At 44.4% G+C, this 26,823-nt stretch overlaps 1 protein-coding gene and 1 long non-coding RNA gene across 2 annotated transcripts in view; one reads left to right on the top strand and one right to left on the bottom strand.

Annotated features, from left to right (window-relative positions):
- Positions 1 to 8,144, bottom strand: part of LOC133470401 (uncharacterized) — a 70,645-nt gene extending 62,501 nt beyond the window's left edge. The window contains exon 1 of the long non-coding RNA XR_009785971.1: positions 8,007 to 8,144. This is a non-coding gene — a long non-coding RNA (uncharacterized LOC133470401). The remainder of the gene's footprint in view (positions 1 to 8,006) is intronic.
- Positions 330 to 26,278, top strand: cdh10a (cadherin 10, type 2a (T2-cadherin)). Its single transcript, XM_061758765.1, has 12 exons — positions 330 to 512; positions 7,958 to 8,298; positions 14,981 to 15,275; positions 17,779 to 17,898; positions 18,163 to 18,330; positions 18,855 to 19,036; positions 20,066 to 20,319; positions 21,085 to 21,221; positions 21,310 to 21,431; positions 21,928 to 22,036; positions 22,207 to 22,458; positions 25,098 to 26,278. Exons 2-12 carry the CDS (start codon positions 8,095 to 8,097, stop codon positions 25,586 to 25,588), a joined length of 2,334 nt encoding a protein of 777 aa, XP_061614749.1. The 5' UTR covers positions 330 to 512; positions 7,958 to 8,094; the 3' UTR covers positions 25,589 to 26,278.
- The last annotated feature ends 545 nt before the right edge of the window (positions 26,279 to 26,823 follow it).

Here is a 26,823-nt window from a genome sequence, read left to right as displayed (position 1 = left end):
TTGAAACCCTAACCGTACGGATACAAGTGTCCATCCTTGCTCCCTGGCATGTAGGGCAGCACTCTCCACTTCCACCCCTTCTCTCCCTCCTGTGCTTTCTTGACTTCTCTCCCCTCCTCACCCCTTTTGCTTTTCTTTATCGCCAACTTGTCAATGGCAGCCAATCAGGAGCAGAGTCGCCTCGGCTTCGTCCTCTGTGACACCCAGAGCCAAAAGTGATGCGCCGCTACACAGAAAGACACAAGAAGGAGGGGGGGAAGAGAAGAAAGTACAGGGGAGGGAAACAGGGGGAGAGGCCACAGTGAGGGAGGGAGGAACAGCGCACAAGGAACTCACTCTCTCGCTCTCTCGCTGCCTATCCGCACACATGCATACACACAAACACTCTCGCTCACACGCTCCCAGCAGCTGAGCCGTTGTCAGTCTTGGAATGTCGTCGCCGGCGGCGGGAGTCAGATGCTCGGCTGCTAAGCACCGCTGAGGAGCATCGCGGCATCCTGCAGGTTACGCAAGTAAGACCGCTTGTTTTGGTTTGTTTGTTTTTTTAGCTTGTTTGTGATGCCGAATCTTCTTCTTGCTTGCATCGTTGCAGCAATGCAACTTCAAAGAGAGCTCGGATACAAGAAATGTGATTTTGACGTCTCTCATTCTGAAGTGATTGACTGCAGTCACTGATGGTGTATTGGTACACTCGCCTGACTTCGGAGCAGGGGGCACGGGTTCAGTTCCCGCTCAGGGACGATGAATGAACGTTCGTCTGCCTCTGTGTGTGCCTCGTGGGCGTATAGTCGCCCTTTCGCCCGAAGTCGGTTGGGAAGTGCTCCGGCTCGCTGCCGCTCTAAACAGGATGAATGGAAAACGGATGGTCTCGGACTCGAGTCGCTGGCGGCGCGGCGGTGCACTCGGCTGACTTCGGTGCAGGCAGGCGGCGTGCGGTCACTTCTCACTCTGTGATAACACGAATAGTCGTCTCTATCTGTACGTGCCCTCACAGTCCAGTCTGCCGTTTGCCTGAAGTCTTCTAGGACAGACTCCAGCTTCCCCGTCATAGGAAATGGATGGATCGCCACTTACTCTGCATGTTGACTTCATGGCTTAGACTTGAGTTTGTGAGGTTTGTTGATCCGATTCAAGAACCCCCCCCCCCCCCTCCCCCCCCTCTCACCTCCGCAGTGGCAAAATAAGTTGACAGACATGAGCCAGCTAACAGCGGCGTGCATGCACGTGAGCATCCATCAAACGTCATCTCTTCTGTAGTGGACGGGCAACTAAAATGGATGCAGCCGTCCATGAGGAACAAGTGTGCTCCGCCTCCGGTTTTTCTTTAAATAAGTGGAGAGGATTGTGTGTGTGTGTATGTGTGTGTGTGTGTCTCTCAACAAGGAATCGTGCTCAGTGTCACAATATCGCTTTCGAAACACGAGCACGGCTCACTGAGCTCCGGCGGAGGCCTTCCTGCCTGAGAGGGGAAAGGAGGAAGATTCCGGAAGGTCGAGGGCTCCACCAAGTGGAGAAGAGGCGCCGCGGTCCTGCCTCACAATTGCAGGACTTTTACTTTGGTGGTCTTACACGCGGCGCTCACCAAAAACGTGCCACTTGGTCATTAATCGTGACATATTGAAGCGTGTGAAGGATTTCTTAAAATTTTGCTTCACGGGGCGAGCTGCTCTTTGACCTATCTGGACTAACATGTCGTTTTACATGCGCTTATTAATGAACATGCTTGTTAATGATATCATTGCTTGATTGCCATCATGAATAGTATTTTAGGACAAAGTAAGCCAATGGAAGAGAGAAGAATGTTTTAAATTCGCTCAAGGCAGTTTTGTGCGTGTGTGTAATAATGTACATGCCTGTTTTTTATGGCATCATTATATATGTTAACATGAAAAGATTGATTGGCTTGATCGTTGCCAGGTTAAGTTTTTGGGGGGGCAAAGTTTGCCAATGTGAGACACGAACATTCCATTTTGGCTGAAAATGTTAGTTTTACATACATGCAATAACGGTCGCACTCGGTTGAGACATGATTATGACGGTGGCTTGTGTTACACTGTTATGTGTGCTTCATATTTTGATATGAATTTCAGACATGAGAAGGTTGTTTTTAGTTTTACATATGTGTAAGACGAAGCATGCTTGTTTATGACGTGGCCAGTCGTGTAGTTGCTACTTGATTAGCTTCTGTCATTTGTGGAACACGCCGAGTTTGCCAATGTGAGCGATGGAAACATTTTGTTTTGGCTGGCTTTTGTAGTCTCACATACATGCAATGAGGATCGTACTCATTTATGACATGATCATACTTGGATTATTTGTTAGTCTGCAGAAGATCATGTTTTTGTTCATAATGTAGTTTTAAAAGTGTGTGTGTGCGCTCGTTTCTGCGCATGTTTAAACAATGAACGCAGTAAAATAATACATTACATATAATATCTCCAGTGCCTATTTGTATATTATGTGAAACACTAAGGTGACTTCTAGGATTGTTTTTTTTTTTTGTTGTTGTTGTAAGATATGAATATTGATGTGTATCAATGACTTCTTTTGTTCCACTTTTATGAAATGTTACAACATTTTGCAAATTTTGGTGGAATGTGAATTACCGACTTTCGAATTACAGATTGTGGGGCGTTGGTGGAGGTCATCTCATTGAGTGCATGAAACATCTAGCAGGAAGCGCGTTCATTTCAAGATCCTCACTGAATTTAATAAGCCTTCATGTATAATAATGAATACACAGCATCTAAAATGATGATGATTTTTTTTTTTTCCCCCTTTTTCATACGGCGTTCACAGAATAAAACATCCGCTCACACACTAACACACTCTGGACAATTTATTACCATTCATAAACCATAAAGTGCACACTTACTTTTCACGGCATAATCAATTTAAGAGCACGTTGGCAGCCTTTAAAGGTCGTTTTTCTCCAACTTCCTCGCATGTTAAAGCCGCTCCTCAAATGCAACACAGAAAGTCCATAAATTGGGAATATTTAACTGAAAGACTTCCTGGTAATAATCACAGGGAAGAACACGGTGCTGTTTTTAGGGCTAATTACTGCTTAAATGAGGCTTTTCTCCACTATGATAGCTAATTATGCAGGATTGTTAATGATTTATTAAGCGGTTATAAGCATCTCCAGAGGAGTTAACGGCATTATTAATGTGTCATATTTCATGTACGTGCGATCTGTTTATGATGGTATAAAAATGGTGTAATTGGGCTTGGTCATGTTGCCTGGTGTAGATCTTAACGTGACAGATTCAAAATGGGACGAGACCTATGCGATGATACGAATACATTTCCATAATGTTTATTTGGTCATCATTAGTTATGTAATACATACACTGTCTGGCTACGGCGCTCGTTACACTTGACCAATCGAATGGCGGAGATATTTCTTTTCCAACATGTAACATGCGTGTTACACATGTGGCCGTGTTCTAGTCGAGTCTAGAAGAAAATAGACATTTGGATTCTAAACGAATACATTCTCTGGCTCCAATGTTGGGTACACCCTGACTAATCTAATGACATCAAAAGCTCATATTTTCATTGAAACACTGTACATACTGTACATGTTACACGATGGTGTGTTCTACTGCACTTGAATTTCTCGATGAAATATGTCTCAGTATTAATGAAGTCTATCTATATGCATTTTGATTTGGTCCTGATTTTTTTTGCTAAATGTCACAAAGTTTGGGGTACACCAAAGGCAGATGCATTCAGTTCTATTTACAACGTGTTGCATGTATAAACAAAAAATAAATACTCTCCCCCTCTAATGAATCCGACAGTGTCAATCCGAACTGAGCATCGCCATCTTTGTGGAGGCAGAATTTTGGATGCCGCAGATTGCGGTGTACCTAATCCTGTGGCTGGAGAGTGGAGTATTAATTCCCCGCCCTATAGTGTTGAGTGACGTTTCAAAAAGTGCTTAGTCGCTTAAAGTTTGCCGTTGCGAGTGAGCGTGTTCAATTACGGGAAGCATACAAAATGCCCGGCGAGGCGTCTCTCTCTCTCTCTCTCTCGTTCGTGATGAGCAGCTAGTTTACGTCTGATCAAAGAGGTTCTTATTCAGCAAAACAAGAATGTATAATTCTGCAGATTACACAAATGGAGTGGAGCCGAGCGCCTGCCAGGATGCGTCTTAGCACAAGATTAAGGATAACAAGCGCGGGACGCCACTTTAAAAGTGCACTCGCTCTCATTTGGCCCCTTCACATCCCAAGTTTTTCTTTTTCTGCTTTTGACTTAATCTAGTCATAAACAACTTTTTAATACTCCCGCTGATTTTAATAGGCTGAATAAGTTAATGCAGCTTGAGTCCATAGGAACTGGCAAGGCTTCCGCACGCTTGCTTATCCTTTAATAGAGTGTTTGGAAGAATCCCGACGCGTGATAGGCGCACCCCCATCAAGGATTCATATCCAGAATGCTATTAAAGCCCAAGGACGGGCGGGAATGTTAATTAGAAAATGCAATAACAAGCGTCAGCCCAGATTAGTTGCCAGGCGGCGTTTTCCTGATCTGGAGAAGGCGTGCGTCACACTCGCGTCCACATAATGGGGAAAATAAAATTAGAAATGGAGACAGGATCATCAAGCCACAACGCGCAGATGATGTCATCTCTGGACGGGAAACACGTTTACCTCGGAAACCCGCATCGCCATCCGCCTTATCGTTTCCGAGACTCCAGGGTGACCTCGACAAAGTAAACACGTTTGCGTGTTACTGCTGGGATGCTTCAGGAGTTCTACTCCAGGAATTTAGTTGTGGCTTTCAGGGTTCTTAAGGACATTTGTGTTTGAAATAGACCTTATGGATCGTGGCTCCATTCTCACCGGTTGCTTTTGGATATCTATCCATCCATCCATGCATTATTTTATAGTACTCATCTTGTCCAGGGACACATCACGGTCCGGAGTCTGTCCTGAAAGGTGAAAGACTGGTTGCAAGGCAATCAGAGGTCATGAGTCAGCTGCTGTATGCGTGTACCAAAGCACTACAACGGCCATTCTTTGGCCTTCAATGGTTGAAGGAGCCCTCAAAATTACAGCCTATTCTTTAGACAGATACTGCTTATCCTGTTCAGAGGCACAACAGGGGCTGGATTCTCTCCCGGAAGGTGAACTGCACCCCGGATTGGTTGCCAGGCAATCCCAGGTTGATTGTGGATAAAGCCACAAGTGGGATTATTCCCGCAGCCAAGATAAAACGGTCATCTCAGTGCGACGACATTCCATCCCATTTTCACATTCTCACCGATTCCTGCAGATAAATATTGTTCAGAACTCCCAAGATTTCCTTTATTGTTCTACAGCCAATTACATCCTCATATCGTCCATATAGTGAAAAGCCTCCTTTCACACTGCCTGTCAAAGTCTCTCCCGAGTAGCTGTTAAGTGCGAAAGGCACCGACACGGAATGGGTGGGTCAAAGTCGACCCTTGAGTTTCCTGAGTATTGAGGCAAAACTGCATGAAAGGGAAGAGCGGCCAGCTGTGACCCGGATGTGAAGTTTAACAACCAAGACTCACTTCTCCCTGTGTGGAAATAAATTGTCACTGTCCGATGAGTAATACATAAGTCACGGCGCTTATGTCGTCAGGCATTCATTCACGGCATCGGTGGTACAAATCCTGATACGTCCTGGCTTTGCCGTTACTCTTGACTTTCCCGTTACGCCTCTGATTCACCGATTTTGCACGGAAGTGGCTGTGGTCTTGTGTGTTCCTGGTATTCAAAATTGTGGGCCATCGGTTCCAAGTGGTCCGCTGACCTTTGAGTCCCTGCTGAAGAGCTTAAGTCACGGACTGGTGAGCACCCCTCCAGTTCTGGGCTGGAGATGTGGGGGAACATACAGTACTTAATGAGCTCTTTAAGAAAGAGAGATTTATTACAATTAACTTCATAAAAGACCATCAATTATTCAAGGGCGGCCAAATTACCTATCAGCTCCAAGTCCTGGTGGGGATTCAGAGAGGAAGAAGAGTGCCAATATTAGGAAATACTTTTCATAAACCGGACAGGGTGATTTGTCTTGCATTGCATCGTGGCGTCAAAGGAGCGAAAAAAGGAATCGAAGGGATTGACTGAAAGTAATGAACGCAAGACCAAATTAGCTCTGAAATTCCACCACTGAGCGACACGATTAATCTCAGAGTATCTGACAGAGGAGCTGCGGTGGGATAGTTTGAGGCCACGGACCAAACTCAACTCACAGACGGACGAATTAGGCCCGTCACTCATCCGATCGCAGGCCCGCTTTGCATCTGGGGACGCATTAGACGAGCGTGGCTTACTTTGCTCAGTAAATACAAGCATCCCGTTTGATGAATGTGTCTGACTCAACACGGTTTGCATGCAAGGTACACTTTCGGGTTTTGTAGCAACACACAATCGACCTCGGTGATAAATTTACACAAGACGGAAAATTGCAGCCTTAATAAAACATTATTTCACGTGGAAATTACTTTTCCCATCATGCTTAATGATATTTGCAATTCAACAACAACTCATTAACTGGAGGTATCTCCACTCACAATTCTTAGGAACATTAACTTTTGTGACGATGCACTGCAGGACAAACCAACTCAACTCAAACCAATGCGAACTATAATCCCAATCCTATATCCAGTCGTCCATTTTCTACTGGGCTCGTCCTCAGCGTCACGAGTGAGTTGCAGTCCATCCCAGCTAATTTGGGGAGCGCGAAGGGTTACAAACCTGGACTGGAGTATTTCAACTCCCGGACTGGTCGCCATAATCCACATTTTGCTAAATGAATACATCATCCATCCATTTTCTGTACCGCTTATCCTTACTAGTGTTGCGGGCGTGCTGACATCATACATACCTTGAACATACCTTTTTTTGTATCGCAATGTGATTTTAAATGTTCTGTGTTTGACATCGCCATGTTTAATTGCACAAACACGATGAAGACGCATCAAGCTTTAACGTTGAGTTTATGTTGTAGAAACCGACAGGCCGTCTCGGAAAGTAACATTTGGAATGTTTAATTTCGTTAAACAAGAACACATTGTGTAAATGTATAATTATCAAAACCAGATTACTTTTTCAATCTCATGCTCCCTCTGGAGGGGTAATCTCTTCCCTAAGTGGGCCTTTATCTACTTGCCTATTAAAATACTGTACATACATTTTGGTCAATCTACAAGGGTGCGTTGCCAGTTATCTTTGTCAAAGCATCATTTTTGATAATAGTGTGTGTGGCTAAGCGTCAGTATTCTTGATGTGTGCTTTGAATTTGGAGTACAGTAATCCCCCGCTATATCGCAGTTCACCTATCACGGTCCATCATTTTTCATGTTTAACAGAAAAACGTGTTGAAATATGATTATAGTGTGTTTGAAAATAGTGTAAGTTCCAATATGATTACAGATCCATTTGCAATGAATTTTAAAAGTGTATTTAAATGTTTTTACAGTGTGTGGGATGGGTCATTTAAGTCTTGCAGAAAATCTTTTTACATGGTCTCTACGTTAGAAACAGAAACATCCGATTCATCTTTATTGGTCAAGGATGTTAAAAACACATGAGGAATTAGTCTCCAGTATTTGGAGTTTGCAAAAACAATGACAAAATATAAAATTAGGACAATGCGGATTTTTACTTATTAAAAGAGAGTCTGAAACGTAACTCCTGCGGTGAACGGGGGACAGAACCCAAGTTTTTGGGAACATACCGTAGTCCAACGACTCACTGACCTAAGATGACAGTCTTAAAGTCAAAATAAATAGTTTTATGAAAAACACTTTTAGGCTATGCTAAATCAAATACAAAAAAAAGGTTTGATGCTAACTGAAGGTAAAGTTCATTGCGCGCCATACGTAACCTTGAACAGCCGAGGACTCCCTGTAGTGTATTCTGTGCTCGTTCAGATCTACACACGTTTGTAACTCAAGTTTCCCGTTTTCCCGCAGGTGTTTGGCGTCACCGTGAGGAATACAATGCGTGTTGCGCTCACACTACCTAGCAGCCGTCTTCAAGTACCAAGCTCCTCTCCGTAATTCCCAAGTCCTCATCATTCCGGACTTGTGCCCCCGCTGACTCGGATACCATGCTCATCGGACAGGTGGTCCTGACGCTGTGCTCGCTGTGGCCCGCCACCGCCCTGCCGCTCGCGGCTGGGAATATCGGGAATGCGTTTGGAATGCCCGAGAGCGACGCCAGGATTCTGCAGCGCTCCAAGCGGGGATGGATGTGGAATCAATTCTTTCTGATGGAGGAATACACAGGAAACGACCATCAGTACGTCGGCAAGGTAACATATGTGCCCAAATAGATCGGGTCCAAAGTAATTACCGGAAGCTCTGACGGATTTTTCATTTGTAGAGACAAACCTGGGTAGGTCTGTAGGTGGGTAGGTCTGTTATGAAAAGCCATACGAAAAAGTCCAAGGACTCAGGCACAGGATTGAACAGGGAGTCGTGCATTTTGGTTCGACGCGGCAAGTTTTTGGGTAGATTCCAGGTGTCTTGATTTTAATAAACTCCACTCGGGAAATTCACCCAAATGGAAAGCAGTTGTACGAGATGCGATACTTCCTAGCCTACGTCATTGAATGCGGCCGGAGGATTTGGTGCTTTGGCTTGGAACTAAAAAATAATATCGCTGTTCCAATTAGGACCGATCGGGATCAAGACATTCAAATTGGTGTCATCCGGTCGGTAGGCCTACTGAGGGAATTTGTAGTCGTTTTTGTAGGTAGTTTTACTATTGTAGAATAATTGGAACACCTTTTCTATTTTAAAGGCTTTCCAAATTAGCGAGCGAGTTGACATCATGATTGTCAGCTGCTGAAGTGTAGTATTGAACCTGGCTGACTGCGGAGGTATTTAAAGACTTTTGTTTGACATGGGAACGTGAAGAAGAGGAAGTGCAAGACTGGAGCAGGTAATCAATCAGTTGTGACGTATTGATTTTTCAAAATAAAACTTGGTCTCCAGAGAAGCTGCAAAAGTTCCTCTGGCTGCAGGAGACCTCGTGGAGGGCAGCTCGCTTTCGATTTTCAGAGTTTGTTAGCAAGCGCGTCCGAGCAACCAACACAACGAGGTCTCGGGCCAACTGCGCCGGTCTTAAGGATCCGGAGATTGATTCCACCCAGCAGCTTGCGGCTCGGCGTGGAAATGCGAGCAAGACGAGTCTCGCCGCTTCCTAAACTGCAGCGCAACGCATTTCCCGTCAGAAAATGATGAGCTGTGGGACATTCGCGCTCCTACCGGATCGGAGAGGGGGCTGCTGTCAGCCGGGCCGGGGCCGGCGCAATAAAGACAGGTGTGATGAGCAAAGAAACGCTACACTTATCAACTCCGGCGAGGCAAATGTGGTGACTGTCGACAGCCAATTTTCTCGGAGGAGGCCGCCTTTCATCACACACCTCATCCTCGGCGGTAAACAAGTGACAACTTCTTTGCTATCACGCTGGAAGCACACACACAAATGGAATGGCGGGGAGCAGGAAGAAGAAAGCATATCAATCAGCCAGGCGGATGAAATGCACCTTGTTGTGTTATGTGATGTGGCAGCAAAGTAAATGCCAAGTGTGAGGCGGGTTATCTGTTGATGCGTCGGCTGCCACGCGCCTCGCCTTGATGTTCCCTGCAGCTGCGTGACAGCACTGGCTTCATTTCTGCTATCCAATATCCTTCATTATTCCGCTGTCAGAAAAAACATGCGGCCGTAATGAATTGCTGAGGGTGAGGGGGGCGGGGTGGGTGTCAGTGGTGTCGAGGGGGAGGTGCTCACGTATTACTAATTCTGTCTCTTTGAGACCGAGGCGACAAGGGACACGGAAAGCACTTAATGGCGCTTCCTTGATGGTCCAACTCGTAAAGATCATTTCTTGGCATCGGCGACGGGAGGCCTTGTTTGTTTCATGTTCAATCAAACCTCGTGATTCGGCCCCCCGCGCGCTCGCTTAAAAGGTTGATTTCTTGATTGCGGCAATCAAATGCCATGCAAAGAAAAGACAGAGTTTGTGCACTTCTTTCACGAACATGAAGGCGCTGGTTTTCAGCCCACTGGCACCACAGGTGGCAAAAGTACACCCTGAACAGAGAGCTGTGATGTAGCAAGAGTCTGGTCAAGTGTTGTTTGCCTTTTTCGCCACTCTGTCCTCACGTTCAGCAGATTTTCCATCTTTTCGTGGACAGAGGTCCGCAGTTTAGAAATGATTTCAAACACCCTTGGCGAGTGTCAAAGCCTTTATCGATTAGGATTTAGTGTTGTACATACAGTAACTTTCCCAATTAGACTACAAGCACTACTACAAGTGAACCTCGCTCATGTTTTTCCTAAAATTTCAAGTTTTAATCTAATGGACATAATCTGTTTCTTCATCTCAGCGTTCACTTTCTTAGGACTGTTATGACTCTTTAGATGATGAATTGGAAAGGAGATAAAAACACAACAATAACAAGATGAAGCCAGAGTTTGTGTATGCCTAAAAGAAAAAAAAGATTTTATTGAACAACAGAAAGCTGCTAATACAGGAACGCAATAGCGGAGGAGTGTGGGATGAGGCGGTTGTGCCAAATAAACTGAAAAACCGAATAAAATTGGACCTGATCTGACACTGGACTTGAAACAAAACACAAACAAAAATCAGAGTCTAAACTATCCTCACAACTGTACTCCACAAGGCTTGAATTTTAATAAAAAGGTTCACTTAATTAGTTTAAGTACAAGAACATACAACCAGCAGCTCACGCAGGCAAAGAGCAGAGAGACAAAATGACTGCAGGCAGTTTTTTGTTTTGTTTTGTTTTTGTAAATACAGGAGCACTGGATGCTAAGCCAGCTGCTCTCCACAGGTGCAGATCAATTATAAGATGATGGTGCCTGAGAGCAAAGAGAAGACCTGAAGGCAAACACACATACAAATCGTGTTCCCCTTTAACAGGATCCATGGTTCGAAAAAAGACATTTTGTTTTTACAAAATACCTGTAAAAAAAAAAAAAATGGCAATTGTGAGCACAAGAAACAATAGTTTCACTGTAATGTAACTATGTCAACAGATGGTGGAGGGATGTTAATGATGATGATACAATACATATACATACTCTGTTCAAATGCAAGGTGCAAACTCGCCTAAACTAAACTTGTCTGACTTCCAGCAGGTTAGCATTTCTCAACCTCATAATTGACGTGACACGGTGAGATTCGTTCGCTAATCTTTGTCTTCTACTCAAATGCTAGCTGATCTCAAATCCAAAGCGATGCAATGCGCCCATCTACAGGGATCTCTTAGTCATTACAGCAGTTTAGAAACCAGAATTTCACTGACAAGCTGGGCGAGAACCTTTTCCACGTGTGCCCTTCGAAAAACCTTTAACGAATATACACGTCAGTTGGATTCCAGTTGACAGTTACAAACATCCGTAGCAGTGAATGAATTAAGTACAGTAACGATGTATTTGTACTTGTTACTTGCCACCACTTCCTGGCAGCGATGCGGTGGCAGCGCACGGATGGAAAGCATAAACCCATCCAATCCCATTTGAAGTGACTTTCACAGGGCGGCTAATAAGTGCGATGGCTGACTGTGTGCAGCTGCGGCAGCCCACTTCTAAAGCCGGCGAACACTTGCAATGCTGAGCAATACATCCACAAACTTCACGCGAGCGGGGGCGAGTGGGGAGCAAAATCCCATTAAGGCGCTGGCACCTTCCATTGTGCCCTGGCTCATAAAACCCTTGCCTTCATAAGAATTATTACCGTTTCATTTTGGCTGTGTTCATCTTTTTTGCCAGCCTTGAGATGTGACGGTGGCCTCGCTCACCACTTGAAAGAAATAGAATATAAAGAAAGCAGCCTACAGCTACCGTGCGGTCCGAGTCGGACCTGCAGAAAACGCACTATATGCTGCTGCACTGTTTTAACGGTAAAGACACAGCGAGAGCGGGCGGAAGAGTAATTATTCCGTCTCCATTCTGTTCCGCTATCTCCTCGCTGCAGCAGCGAGCGACGTGGCGCGGAGGGCTGACAAGAATTGCCAATGATTTCCTTGCTTTGCAGACAATTCCTTAGTGTTTGTGCGAGGCAATTTCACTCATCAAGGCTCTCCTCTGTGCTTGTGTTGTATGGCCATGAAAAGGCGTTTTTCTTTTTCTTTTTTCAAGCGGAGCCACCAAATGTGCGCAAATACACTGTTACCGTGCTAGCATTTGATTTTGCGAAAGCCGCGTGGAGACGCTTCATGTAAGGATTTGTAAGAGGCTGCAACAACGTGTTTCTTGTACTCTGCTGCCTGCTTGTGACGCACAACTGAGCCTGGCTCAACACAATTATTTTTAGATTCCTTGCCGCACTCCTTGTTTGCACAATCTGCACGGCTACAGGGGGGGGAAAAGACGTTTGGTTTTGGAAGTTCAATAATTAGCACAGATGTTAAAGATTAGGTCCTCGGTGCAAGTTTACAGACAATCGAAGTGTCAGGAGCTTATTTCAAATGTACAGGGCTTTTCGGAAAGTCCTTCATGCCACACCCTCCTTAACTTTTCTTGGAATACGTCAGGGGGTCAAGGAGAGATGGCTCCGAGGACAAAATGTTTTTTTAAAATTTTTATTTAAAAAGTCATCTGTTGTTTGATGGCAAATCATCAAACCTCACAGGCATGCTCAATCCACATTAAATGACAGGAACTATAATGTGCCACAATTTATGTGGTACAATATTGGTAATCAGAATCAAATCTCAGGGATAGGTTCATCTTTGAGGGTTACCTGGAAACGGTCAAATCAGATCTAGAATTGCTATTGAAACCAAAACTGAAATGTGTTTTGAGGTTTGGCTTCTTAAGACTTTTTTTGTGGGTCTATTCACAATACATGTTGTTGTTGAGGGAAACTGGCCTTCGGAGTGGAACTTTAAAAAAAGTCTGTTGATTGACTTGTTAGAGTTTTATGTTCTATGGCAAGTCATGAAACGTCGCGAGCCATGCTTCGACCACAAGCAACGACAAGAACGGTAATTTAGCAACATGCATCTGTCTAGTATGCATGCTTCAAATTTGGTAGCAATCGGCCAAAATCTCTAGCGCAATTTCATCTTTGAACTACGCCTGGAAATGGCCAACTTGGACCAAAAATGTAAGCCTTCTTGCATCTTTTCAGGCATGGCCTCTTGAGACTAGACATGCCGAGCGAATTCCACGTTGGTAAAGACACAGCACATTAGGCTGTAAACAGCCTGGCGGCGTAGCTTGCCATGACGGAAATAAGCCGATGACAGCTGATGGAAAATGCTACGAGCTCCTGTCGACAATAACGATAAAAATGTTGTCCTGGGAGTCGATTGTTGCGCGGCGCCCTGCAGGTCGTAACAAGGTGCGGGCGGTTCATGGTAAGCGCACACGTGGAAGCCCATTTAGATGCAAACAAATTCCTGCGAACAGCTCGTCGGCATAAAGCTGTCACTCACAGGCCCCGCCTTCGCGTCTCTAAGGCCTTGTAAATCCGACGTCCTTCCACACTCGCAAATCAGGCGAGTAGAAGTTCTAGCTGGCAACCACGATACTTTTAAACTCATTTTTCATCACCGAGTGACAGAATCCTATCCCCCCCACCCCACACACACACAAAGTTTACACCTACATTCCGCATGGTCAAAACAAACTTGAGCCGTTGACATCAGTCTTCTAGCCAGCTAACAAATAATTAGCTTCCTCACAGCGTGGCAACATTAATATTAATAAGTCGTACAGCGACGTACAATGACTTGTCATTGAACGCACGAGACGAGCGCTCTAAAAATAGCAGCTGACAGATCCACGGGCGTAATGAGCTTGAATCAAGCGTCTGTCACCCTCTCCTAGAAGGTGATGGATAGGTCAAAGGCTACTAATTTTAGCTGCCGCCGCAGCCGCAGGTCAGCTTCTAGTTGTTCCTCAACCGTGCAATTTGGAAGATAAATCCAACACCGTGCTTTGCGAAATATGTCACAGGAACTGGCGGGACGTTTTAGCATGTCTCGCCTGTTTTGGGGAAGAAAAATCGAGAGTCGTGAGGACTTCTGTGACGACAAGACACATTGAAATGTGAGCTAAATGTAATTAACCTATGATACATGCTAGTGACAAAAACTGCTAAAAGTTGTTAAGGCGACAAAAGGTTGCTGGATTTGACGAATCGGCATTGGTTTGGAACCAAAAATATAAGCGAACTCCAATTAAAATAAGAAACAAACTAGTGACTAGTCGATGGGAGAAAACTAGTTCCTATGATGTTGCCGCAAGGGTTTCAAGTCAGAGTTAAGGTTTAAAATGAGGATTTCAAGACAAGGTTAGTGTTTAAAATTAGGGTTCAAGAGTTTTGTGATGTCATTAGCCATCAAAGGCAGCCACCAAAGAATCTCTATAACATAAGTAAAAAAAAAAAAAAATTAAAAACTTGTAAGCCATAAATATACACACAGGAAATGGAATCTCGCATTTTTCGGTGATCTATGTGGAAAATGTTCTACAAACAGCACATACTACAATACATCATAGCCTCGTCATCAGCCATAAACAACCACCGAGAAGTAGTGTTCCATGTCCTTGAGCAAGATGTGCTAATAAGACAAAATAGGAGACACATTAGATCAGAGCTCCTGCTTGAAAAGAAGAAAGGAGAAGTGGAGCATAAAAAGGTCTTCTGTGGGATTTTATGGGACGTAATGTGCGCTTAATGTGCCGCCGCTGCATCGATTTGGTCCGACGTGGTCGTCCGATACAAAAAAAAATTAATGACTTGAATGTTCGAGTGCTGCAAATTAGTTAGAAGAATCGCACTTAAAAATGCTTTTGAATGCAGCTTTGGAGCGTAAGTTGTGTTTTGCAACCTGACTGCTGAGGTGCAATCGTAGCTCAAAGGGCTTCTTCTCCAAACAGAAAAAACACGCCAAGGCTAAAAATCTTTATATCCATATCTATTTCTAAAATACTCTGCGTTTATTTCCCAGATACACTCCAACATGGACAAAGACGACGGCACCGTCAAGTACGTCCTGACGGGAGACGGCGCCGGCGCGCTATTTCTGATCGATGAAAAGTCGGGCGATATCCACGCCACCAAGAAGCTGGACCGCGAGGAGAAGGCCATGTACACGCTCCACGCCAAGGTACTGGATCGCATCACCAACGAAGAGCTGGAACCCGACACAGAGTTCAACATCAAGATCCACGACATCAACGACAACGCGCCCAAGTTTGAGCGGGACATCTACTTCGCCAGCGTGCCAGAGATGTCAGACGTCGGTGAGGGGACATTGATTTTGAAAAAAGTGCAAATATTCTGAAAGTGGAAGAACCAGCACTGAGTTGGACCAAAAATGTAAGCTAGATGGCCACTGAATTAAACCCTCGTATTACAGACGATGTCAACCAAGCAGTTGATGAAGAACCAGCGATGGTTTGGACCAAAAATATAAGTGAGAATAGTACACATCTCAAGATAGTTGACATGAGTAGCAGTTGCTAGAATTTTCAGCCTCTATTTGAATTAAAAATGACTAATTGAGCCAACTACATGCTCGCTATGAAGTACAATAGAAGTGCATTTGATGTTGCTTAAGTCAGCAAAAGTTCCCAAAGAATCAGCGTTGGTTTGGACCAAAAATACAAGGGAGACGCAATCGGGCTAAGCTACATAATAGTAACAAAGTTGCCAATGTAAAGCATATACTGTACATACGTTCGCTTAGCATTTGATAAAATATGCTAACCTTGACAAAGAATAAGCGTTAATTTGGACAAAAAATATAGATGAGATGAGATGTTAGCTCAGCAGCATGTCAGGCTAACTGTTGTTATGACGCTACTTTGACCTTCTACTGTTGTGTCTAAAAGAGATCAAGTCAACAAAGATTCGTTTGTTTGGACCAAAAATATAAGTGAGATCCAATCAAAATAAGTTTTGAAAATTTCTAATTTCAGTTCCTAAAATTGACAAAAATTCTGCTTTGGTTTGGACCAAAAATATAAGCAAGCTAAGCTGCATAGTAGCGACTAGTTGATAAACTATAATAGCAGTTGCTGTTATGTCACTAAAGTTGACAGGTTGGTCAAGTTGACAAGAAATCAGTATATGTTTTTTACTAAAAATACAAGTGACATGGAGTCGGACTATAATACAAACTAGCAACAAAGAATACCACTAGCTAAAAGCTGCTTAGGTCAAAGTAATTGAGCTAAGCTACATACTAGTGACTAGTCGATAAAGAAGTATACCCGTTGCTATGAGCTTCTATTTTGTCTTTTGCTGCCTGATCCAAAACGTTCATTTGTGTGTATTAAATGTATTGCAGCTCAACAAACAGAAAGTGCAAATCCAAAGTGTCTGAAATGGCAGTCGATGCTAATATTTAAAGTACTTTCCAGTGAATTAGAGAGCGAGAAGCGGCCGTTCGTTCGTGTTCATTCATTAAATCGCGATGATAAATAGAACACACAGCGGCAGCGCTCGTTTAGTCGTCACGTGATGTTATATTCACGTGATTTGTGTTTGGTCAGACTCATTAAACATTCACAACAAGCCATGTCATTTTCCATTTTTAATAGATGCTCCACACGCTTTATGTTTTGATTGTCACTCTTTCCAATTAAGGATTTGCTTGGCCGCATTTATTTCATTCCGTTCAGAGTATAAATAAACCAAATGGCCTGAATATAAGCGCTATGCCTATAAAGCATAATCCAATGCCAGTTGGGGAAAAAAACAACACTCAATTACGTGGTCACAAATGAATACAATTGAGCAATCAGGGGGTCAATCAAAAGCCAATTATCTGCGTGGCAAATAACAAAAAGGCTTGTTTGGGGGATTCATGATGCTGAGTAAATATGGGTCAGGGTCGCCGTTAGTCATCGGGCCGACTAATAAACCGTTTGGAGTGAACACCGCGCTTCATCAAGTCAGCCGGCCATGAAGAGGCAGCAGCCATCAGTTCTGGCACTAAGTGGGACAGATGTTCAAGGCTTCGTTGGTAGGCGGCCAGACTCGGCGACCTGAACGGTACACGGCAGCGGAGGTCTCCTGAATGCCAAGGACGGCATTTGCGGCCTGGCCTTGTGAAGGATACGGAACGGCAACAGGACGCCTCTCTCTCCGTCTCTCTCTCACTTACTCTCTTTTTGATTTCTTTTTTTATTTTTTTCCCCCCTCCGCAATAGACAGCCTTCATTATTGCTCCGACCGTGACATTTCACCGCAATAAGCGCAATAAAGTGGCGTTATCATTCAACCGCAATGTTATGCAGAGCCGACATTTAACGGCCTGTTTACGAGGTTATTTAAGGGCAAGATATTGCAAGGTGGTGTCTGCCTGACTAAAGGGGTATTTTTTTTTTTTTTAGGTGTTTCATTTTAAACATTTCAAGAAACAAACAGAGTGCCCTCTTGTGGATCAAATGTACACTGCAGGTGCAAGTAATCCTCCAGATTGATTGCATTTGCGGCGTTTTCCCGCCATCCATCCATTTTCTATAACGTTTCGCGCCAGCAAATCACACGGCACAAACAAACAGACAGACAGACAATCATTCACATTCACACTCGTGGACAATTTAGAGTATTTTTTTCCTCACCTCTTTCTTACAAACTAGAAAGAAAACTCTTGGTGTTAGCCAGTGTTTATTCATGACCGGGTTAGTGCTTGGGATGAAAAATTGAGCAAAGTCAACCTACTACGTATACAAAATGAGGACAATGGGGCCTAGCTTTAATAGAGGCTCACAGCTTCCTGCTTCTCTTCTCTTACAGGTACTTCTGTGGCTACCGTGACGGCAACGGACGCCGACGACCAAACGTACGGCAACAGCGCCAAGCTGGTCTACAGCATTCTGCAGGGACAGCCTTACTTCTCTGTGGATTCTGAGAACGGTATGCTGAGCAAAGCAACCCCCGCCTTGCCAGTGAGCCCCCTGCTCGTATGCAGTCTGTAAAAAGGTCTCATTAAGAGTGTGACGGAACATTAAACAGCATCCCGCGGAATGAGGATTTCTTTCTCCCCGTTCTTAAGCACCGCTAAAGACACGTTTTCCGCCACTAACCCTGCAAATCCGTCTCTTAAAACACTAAGCTAATTAGGAGAAAGACGACTTAAAGCAGGGAAGAGAATGTGTCAGTCGTTCTTTTTCTTCTCAGGAACCATCAAGACAGCACTGCCCGGCATGGACAGGGAGGTCAAGGAGAACTACCAGGTGGTGATCCAGGCTAAGGACATGGCCGGACAGATGGGGGGCCTCTCGGGGACCACCACGGTCAGCATTACCCTCTCTGACGTCAATGACAGCCCGCCGCGCTTTGCCAATCGTAAGCATCTCCTTCGTTAACCCTTAGAGATTACAGACCTTTTCAAAAGGTACATGTTTTTACACGGGCAGACCGAGCACCTGTGTAAAGGACCCTCTGACTTCCGTCTGTTCCTTATGTTTAGTGCGATCATTATGTTCTTTTACACTTTCGAGATTCCCCCATGACCCTTCAAAGACCAACAGGCGCATGTTTCAAAGACAGACAGTTTCTCGGGACCGTTTCAAATTCACTCTTGGCCACTGCTAGCAATGTGCCATGAAAAATACTATATTTTCTGGCATGTACATTTTCACAGTTTCCACCATTACAACCATCTTCCTTGATTTAACACACACACAGATGAATCGAAAATTTATTTTAGAATGTGTCCAGTAGCACAGCCTCAGTGTACACTCTATAGGAAAAGTCAGAAAGTCATTGAAGGTATTTTTATTGCTGTTAATTGTCAAAACGGGTCAAAAAACGCCCTGAACAGATGACCTCGAGTTAATCACACAACCCACTCCAATGACCCCTTTCAGACTCCTTCCGCATCACCGCCGTGGAGTCCACGGAGATCGGCAGCGCCGTCGGCCGCATCAAAGCCGACGACCCGGACGTGGGCCGCAATGCCGAGATGGAGTACAGCGTGGTGGGAGGCCACGACAACTTCAATATCGTCACGGACAAAACCACGCAGGAGGGCGTCGTCGTCATCAAAAGGGTGAGTTGGTGTTTTGATGGCACGTGTCAAAATCGAGGCAGATTGGATCGTGTCCTTTTTTGCAGCAAATCAAGTGCGCTTATTTCGTGTTTCTTGCTAAATTTATGTTCTTTTCATTTTGGCAGAAAATCTGTAACAAAATTGCATATGAAGTCCCTTCTTCACATAAATTGAACCATCATTTTTATAGTTGGTTGTCTCTATTTTCTATGTCTTCTTTCAATCTCAATTTGTGGTTAAAAATATGCATAGTAACAATGAAATGCAGGGTCAATTGATGTGGTGACTATACATTTATATCATGTTCTCAGTCCTAACGGCTCTCTTAAGGTGCACCATAACTGCAATGTGACCTGTGAGTTCGACACCCGTTTTATGGCATTTGGTATGATCTGCAGTGAGCACTTCCCATCTGTGAGAAACGTCTGGCACCGAAACGTAGAGCGCCACACAGGAGATTAATGTGGCTGAGACACATTAAACCCCACAAGAAGATCTGCCTAATTCACTTTCCCCCCCCCGAAAGAATCCTGAACCACTGCCCGATTAAAAAAAAAAAAAAAATGCCTTTGTTATCACGCTTTCGCGCTGCATTACCTTGTCACTTTTTAAGTTCCTGGATGGAGTGAAACTGAGCGCATTTCCTGTGTGCTTTCATTTAACTGAACTTTTATCAGCTTTTATGTCTCATAGTGAGTAACTTCAACGCACAATCGCAGCGTTTTGGATTAGAGAGTGCTGTCTGATAAGGTTCATTCACATGAGAAAGGATAAATGACAGAATTTGCTTTGGAGAGGGACGTATAAAACCAGCTATATCCTGAGCCTTTGAAACGAATAATATCAAAGGAGTCTTTTGCCAGAAACTCATCATTTTCCCCCAAGATCTTCCCGATCAGCATTCCTCACTCTGACTTGTAGCTTCCAATTGAGAGCGCTGTTGAGATAAAGGCCGGCAAATGGAATACGCTGAAGTGCGTATTACAGTCCTGCGGTGAGATTCCTGATGCTGATCCCTCTCATCTGCAGGCGCTCGATTATGAAAGCAAGCGGGACTACGAGTTCAGGGTCGAGGTGAGAAACACGTACCTGGACGCCAGGTACATCCAGGGTCTGCAGTTCAAGGACTTCGCCACCGTCAAGGTCACGGTGGAAGACGTGGACGAGCCCCCCGTTTTCACACGCAACCCTTACATCATCGAGGTGCACGAGGACACGGCCGCCGGTAGCTTCGTGGGGGTGGTGTCGGCCCGGGACCCCGACGCCGACAACAAGATGGTCAAGTACGCAATAATTTACACTCGAAAACTAAGTGAGATTAATTATTTATTAATTATTAATTATTATTTTATTTACTTTCAATTCAGAGGAAGTTCGTCACCTCTTAAAAACCCATCATTCCATGTACGAATCGAGAGTCAGAGAGTCACTGTTCAAATCATCCAAACGTATGGTAAAGTACACCATGCAGTGTTAGCAGACTGTAGCACTCCGTATTTGCTGAGCTGCGTCAATCAGTAGTAATCGGTAGTACACACACACACGTGAGTTACAAACGAACCGTCGCGACTGTTACGCTCGAATCATTTTAGAATTGCTTATCCTATAGATATTTAATAGAGTAAAGTATATTAAAAAAAAAAAAAAAACGCTGACGACCATGCACACTTGTTATGTCATGTTATATGTACATTACACATCTAATAGTGTCCTAAAAATCACTTGCAGACGTTCCTCTGCCGTTTTTGGCAAAGTTTATCAGTTGTCCCGGCGGGAGCTTCCAGGCAGAAATTCTGCGTCGACCTATTTTTGAAGTCAACTTAGCAGAGTTATTGGATTTTTTTTCCCCAGCCCGAGTTGCAGCCCTGCAGATCTTTCTTGTCTGGCAACATTACGAAAAACTACTGGCAGTAGATTACGTGCAGACGCTTGCAGCATACAATAACAAAATATTTACATCTGGCTAGCCTCGAAAGCGAAAGATCCAGCATGCGATGCTGGTAGAAAATTTGGCAGCACTGATGAGATGCTTTGGCGACTTGGTGCAGATACTCCATTGATCGTCACACCGACCTCGAGAGGCTCTTTAACATCGATTCTTCAAATGGCACCATTACAACCCGGAAAGCTTTGGATAGAGAAATGTCCAAATGGCACAACATCTCCGTGATGGCTGCAGAAATAAGTACAACGTTCAATTTTTACCCGTTGGTTATTAGTGTGTACTACCTGTACCGACAAACTAACAATTTTAACCCCTCTGTTTGTGGTAGACAACCCACGTCAGATTGCCCGTGTGCCAGTATTTATCAAAGTGCTGGATGTGAATGACAACGCCCCGGAGTTTGCCATGTCCTATGACACGTTCGTCTGCGAGAACGTCAAAGCAGGACAGGTACGTAGCTAATACTGAACTAATGAGTGCAATTTAATATGAATTGCAAAGTGAAACGTGGAGAGGTGGTAAGGAATGATAACTACTCCGTTCCACAGTTCACATTTTATGACTACAGCTCAAAGACAAGTCATTGATCTTTATATTGCACATTGAATACCCAACTCGCTTACCCAATGAGGAAAAAGTAAAGTTGAGAGAACAAACAGCAATCCAAACCGTCATTGGGCAAAGTACCAGACGACTTGGCAGCAAAGCCGGTCGCTCGCTGACATTGAGAGAGGAAGAAGGTTGCCGTTAGCACGTTAGCGCCGCACAGTCGCACGTCTGTGTCGCCATCCAAGAGTTGTTGTCATTCACAGCAGAGCCAAACGAGAGAAAGCTAATTCTTTAATTAGCTCATTTGCAGATCATTGTGATTCCTGTAATCTTTCGATCATTTTAATTCCCCGAACTAGCTCCACATTGCTAATTCTTTTTTTCAACTCTCAAACAGTTGATTCAAACTATTAGTGCTGTGGATACAGACGAGCCCCTGGTTGGACATAAGTTTGTCTTCAGTATTAAGGCAGACAATCCAAACTTCACCATTAGTGACCGGGAAGGTGAGCAAATTTTGTTACTTTTGCACAGGTTCCCCTGCGAGTGTAATTATAACTTTTTGCATGCGGTGACTTCTACAAAAATATTAGCAGTCCAGTCTTGCTACAAGTTTTGACAAGGTTAGCAAAAGGTTGGTCGTCACCATTCATTGTTCTCTCTCCTCTTCCTGCAGATAACACCGCCAATATCCTGACCCGGCGGGGAGGCTTCAGCCGGCGCGAGATGAGCGTCTATTTTCTGCCTGTGGTAATTTCAGACAACGACTACCCCATCCAGAGCAGTACCAGCACGCTGATCGTGCGCGTTTGCGCCTGCGACAGCCGTGGCAACATGCAGTCGTGCAGCCCCGAGGTGCTGCCCTTCTCTGATGGGCTCACCACCGGCGCCCTGGTGGCCATATTGCTCTGCGTCATCATTCTGCTTAGTAAGTTCTGCCGTGTGGGACCGTGATAATGCGTTTGGAACCATGAAAAGACAGGTGTCCAATCAACTGAATTCACCACAGGTATACTTACAGTATATTAAACCAAAGAAACCAGATGAGCTCAATTTTGAGCTTCATGGCAAAGGCTGTGAGTACTGATGTACATGATTTACTTTTTTAATTTATTAATTCTTTTAATACATTTGAACAAAAATCTGAAAATACATTATAAAGTCATTATATGGTGCTGTGTGTAAAATTGTGAGGACAAAAATGAATACAATCCATTTTGGAATAAGGCTGAAACAGGAAAAAATGTGACTAGTTTCCGGATGCACTGTTTGGTGGGGCCAAAAGCTTGGAGGGATTTGCTGGTAATAAGGTTCAGAGTACACAAACTTGATTGGGATCCAGTGAATGTGCGAAAGGGCGGGGGTAATGTGCTGCCAGGGCTTTGAGCGGGTAAAATTCTGGCAGCACAGTTCTGGGCATACTGTATTGGAGCCTGTCCATGGACTTGCAAGGCACCCCAGATACAGCAATTCGTTGCAGTAGACTCGAAAATAAGAGATAATCAAAGGTCTCGGCGACAGTCAGTGATGGGGCAAGTCTTGGATTGTTTTTCAGGAAGAAAGCTAGCTGACTTGATGGATTTGAGAGGGTGGATGGAGTTGATGCTAAGAGAGATGCTTCGAACCTAGCACTTCACGAGCTCCATCTTCTCCATGTTGAGTTTGAGTTTCACCAGCTTTCATTGACTTTGTTTCAGAGTGCGTAGCTGCATACCAATCTCTAGCTTTCAGAACAGAAACTGACAGAACTCCTGACAGAACTGTGCATGAAATTTGAGGGGTTAGGTTAGGAAAATACTGAAGATTCAGGGTCATCTAAGGGATCTAGTCACCAATCCCCAGCTTCTACACTCCAGGGAGAACTTTCCGTGAGGATTTGAAGGTTAGGTTAGGAAGAAGCACTAAGATCCAGGGCCATCTAAGGGGTGTAGTCGACCATGATTGAGTCGTCGTTTGTCATCCAAACGTTTTGCCAAAGCGTCTATGGTGTACTGAGAGTTTAACCCAATCATTCTCCTCGCCAGCAAACCATCGCGACATCTGCTCTCCATCTAACGGGTTTCGCGCTTGACAAAAGATCACACTGGCCTCAGCTTGCGTCCATTAGTTGAACATCAGCATTGTGTGTGTCCTCCTCACTGCGCCCACTCTGTCGCGTCCCAGAACACGGCAGCCAATCCGTCAGAAATGATCACAGGGCGCCACTCAAACAGCCACCTTGCACCCCCGTCCGACCCCGCGTGCGCCACATTGTAATTAGCACTCGGCCGGGAAGCGAGTGGACCACCACACCACCCGCAGTGAGGACAGAAAAGGTGAAGGACTCGTGCTTGTCGAAAATTCAAAGATTGTTTTTCACTCTTCACTCAGTAACCACTGACTGCGTCGCCGCTGCTAAAAGAATGAAAGGAGATTTGAGAGGTTGTGTGCCGGCCAGCAATAAAAGTATCCTCAGCGCAAGGTACATTTTATACAGTCAACGTGCCATTCAAGGGAAAAGAAAGAAAAAGCTCTCTCATTGAATCTTTAATAATAGAAGAAGAATGCCTGAGGCAGCGTTGAGAATTCATCAGTGGCAGCAAATATGTTTTCCACTGCACTTAAGCTCCCTGGCGCTCGCTAATGCCTTCTACATGTTAGCATGAACGCCCCTTACCCCCGCCTCCCACCCACCTTTTTTAAAAAATATTTATTTAATATATATGCAGCATTTACAGGACTATTAGACACGTACAGAAAGGTACAAGTGTCAATTACAGAACAAACTCAAAAAAGGAAGACAAACAAAGGCTGGGGGTGGTGGGTGGAGTTGTGCTTTGGGGTTTTTAGCAGGCATATTGAGGGTGTTGAATTTGTTGGGAAGAGAAAAGAAAAGAATGAAAAAAACAGTGTGGAGAATGTTAGGAGGAATCAGCTCTGGATAAATTGCATGAACCAGTTGTCGACTTTGTTTACAATGTATTTAAAAAGTGGGTTTAAATAAGTTCAAATGTGTTTAAAAAGTGTGATTTGGTTTAAACTTAAAAAATGTTTTGTTTGTTTGAATGTTTTTATGTCGTCTCTCTATATTGCCGATTTTCACCGATTGCAAGGGTTGGGGGAGGGGAGGGGGGGGTGGTTGGTCGGGGCGGTGGATGGGAACATTTATTGTAAATGTAAGTTTTTTCCAAATTTGACTGTGCAGTTATACCAATGCTGTAGTGATACAGTGAACCTCCACATATTCGCAGTTAGGCATTCACGAATCTGCAGATTTTTGGTGGGAAACCTATCCTCTGTTACTGGGGAAAATAAATAAATAAATCACCGAATCAGCGTTTTTGTGCTCAGGCCAAAGCCATGTCTAATGGAAATATCTTGGTTTGGTGCCAACTTGTGGCATGCACTATGATTAAATTATGTGAAGAGCTTCACTTAGGCCATAACGATGCCGAATAGAAAACAATTGCTTTAGTGCCATCTTCTAGCAATATATTAACAGCATGGGTTCACTGTAACTTTGTTGGGCCTTTCCAGTATACTTTTTTGGGCCACGTAACCTCTCTTTCCCAATGTTTTTGTGCGCAGTGATCGTGGTTTTGTTCGCCGCCCTGAAGAGGCAGAGGAAGAAAGAGCCTCTGATCATCTCCAAAGATGACGTCCGGGACAACGTGGTCAGCTACAACGACGAGGGCGGTGGCGAGGAGGACACGCAGGCCTTCGACATCGGAACCTTACGCAACCCCGAGGTGATGGATGCTAACAAGTTACGCAGGGACATCATCCCCGAAATGCTGTTTTCCTTTCGGAGGACATCACCCATAAAGGATAACACGGACGTCAGAGACTTCATTAACGGGAGGCTTCAAGAGAACGATAGCGACCCGACTGCGCCCCCTTATGACTCGTTGGCCACGTACGCTTACGAAGGCAGCGGCTCTCTGGCGGAATCGCTCAGTTCGCTGGAGTCCTCCGCCACAGAGGGGGACCACGAGTACGATTACCTCAGCAGCTGGGGACCGCAGTTCAAGAAGCTAGCGGAAATGTACATCGGGAGAAGCCCCGATCGGGAGACCTAGAAAGAGCCTGATCCCGTTTTTTCCAGTCGGTCTGTTTGTTAGCGAGCTAGCCAGGCCCACTCTTCGTCCCGCTAGCCTGCGAGCTAGCAAGTCTACCGTCAGCCTACCTATGTATCAAGCTAATTATCTGTTCATGTCCGTTGCGCTAGCTAGTGCGCTAGTCCACTAGTTGTCTGTTTGACTCTCACACATGCACTCACGTGCGCTGAAGGCTGACGAGGATTAGAACTTGACCAGGACACTCCGATTCTCAAAGTTTTACTGTTTTTGGTCATAATAAGTAAATAAGTAAAGATGCCTTTTGACTTTTAGGACTTTTTTGTGAACAATGGCGTGGAAATGTGTTTTGTAATTGAGCAGAGCAATAGCAGTATTGTATACCCTCAATGTTTAATGGCACTGGAATGTGTTTGGGAGAGCAGTCACTCCATGGAAAACTGTACATGTACAAAGTGTTTTTAAACATCCTATATACTCTTTGCTATTATTTGTCTGATCGGCAATGTCCATGTGAACGGTTGGTGCAGTTAATTTGTCAAACTGGAATCATTTCATCATGTAGGCGTAACATGTAACCAGAAAGTGTACGTTGTAGGAAAACACTGGATTCATGCTGCTTGAATGCCGAGTCATATTGTTTTATATTTATATTTTTATACTTATTTTCATAATAAAATGAAGAAAAAGTTGCTTTCTGTGTTTCTGTGGGCTGTTTATTTCTGTTATTTTAAGTCTAAGAACTAAAACACTAACTCTGGGAAGCAAGATTGATCCAAGTGCCGTTAATAAGGTCCAACAAATGGACCTCAGTTCCAACTAATTGGACCTCAGTGGCCAACGCTGAGCTTTAAAAAGAGAAGGGAAAAAAAGCGTCTGTGTCTCCTCAGGGTTTCTATCTGGACGCACCATGTGAGTGCATGATTAAGCAGAACATGTCGCTTTTGATCTAAGAAAGGCATTTGCATGTCACATGGAATAAAACATGACACATGACCCCCAATGGTAAAGCAGCTGAGGGATGTAGGAGCAGCGGTGCTGGCCCACATTAGCAATAACTTTGCTTGATGAGATCAAGAATCTTCTTTAATCATCTATAACCTCCCATCAGGCATTTCCATTTGCTTTTGCAAGAGACCTCAAAGGTTCAACTTCAACCTAGCAAACATTTCGGTCGCTGTAGCATCATACCCGAGAACAGCCACTTGAAAATGTAAAATGTTTTTATGCCCCCTGCG

This window comes from Phyllopteryx taeniolatus, chromosome 20 (assembly GCF_024500385.1).
Source record: "Phyllopteryx taeniolatus isolate TA_2022b chromosome 20, UOR_Ptae_1.2, whole genome shotgun sequence".
NCBI lineage: Eukaryota > Metazoa > Chordata > Actinopteri > Syngnathiformes > Syngnathidae > Phyllopteryx > Phyllopteryx taeniolatus.
This window is presented reverse-complemented; position numbering and strand designations above follow the sequence as displayed.

Excerpts from the sequence above, each read along its gene's own strand:
- cdh10a (XM_061758765.1), top strand. The coding sequence starts at position 8,095 with ATGCTCATCGGACAGGTGGTCCTGACGCTGTGCTCGCTGTGGCCCGCC. Across the intron at positions 21,222-21,309 it reads CGTGATGGCTGCAGAAATAA|ACAACCCACGTCAGATTGCC; the intron begins GTACAACGTTCA and ends TGTTTGTGGTAG. Across the intron at positions 21,432-21,927 it reads AGAACGTCAAAGCAGGACAG|TTGATTCAAACTATTAGTGC; the intron begins GTACGTAGCTAA and ends ACTCTCAAACAG.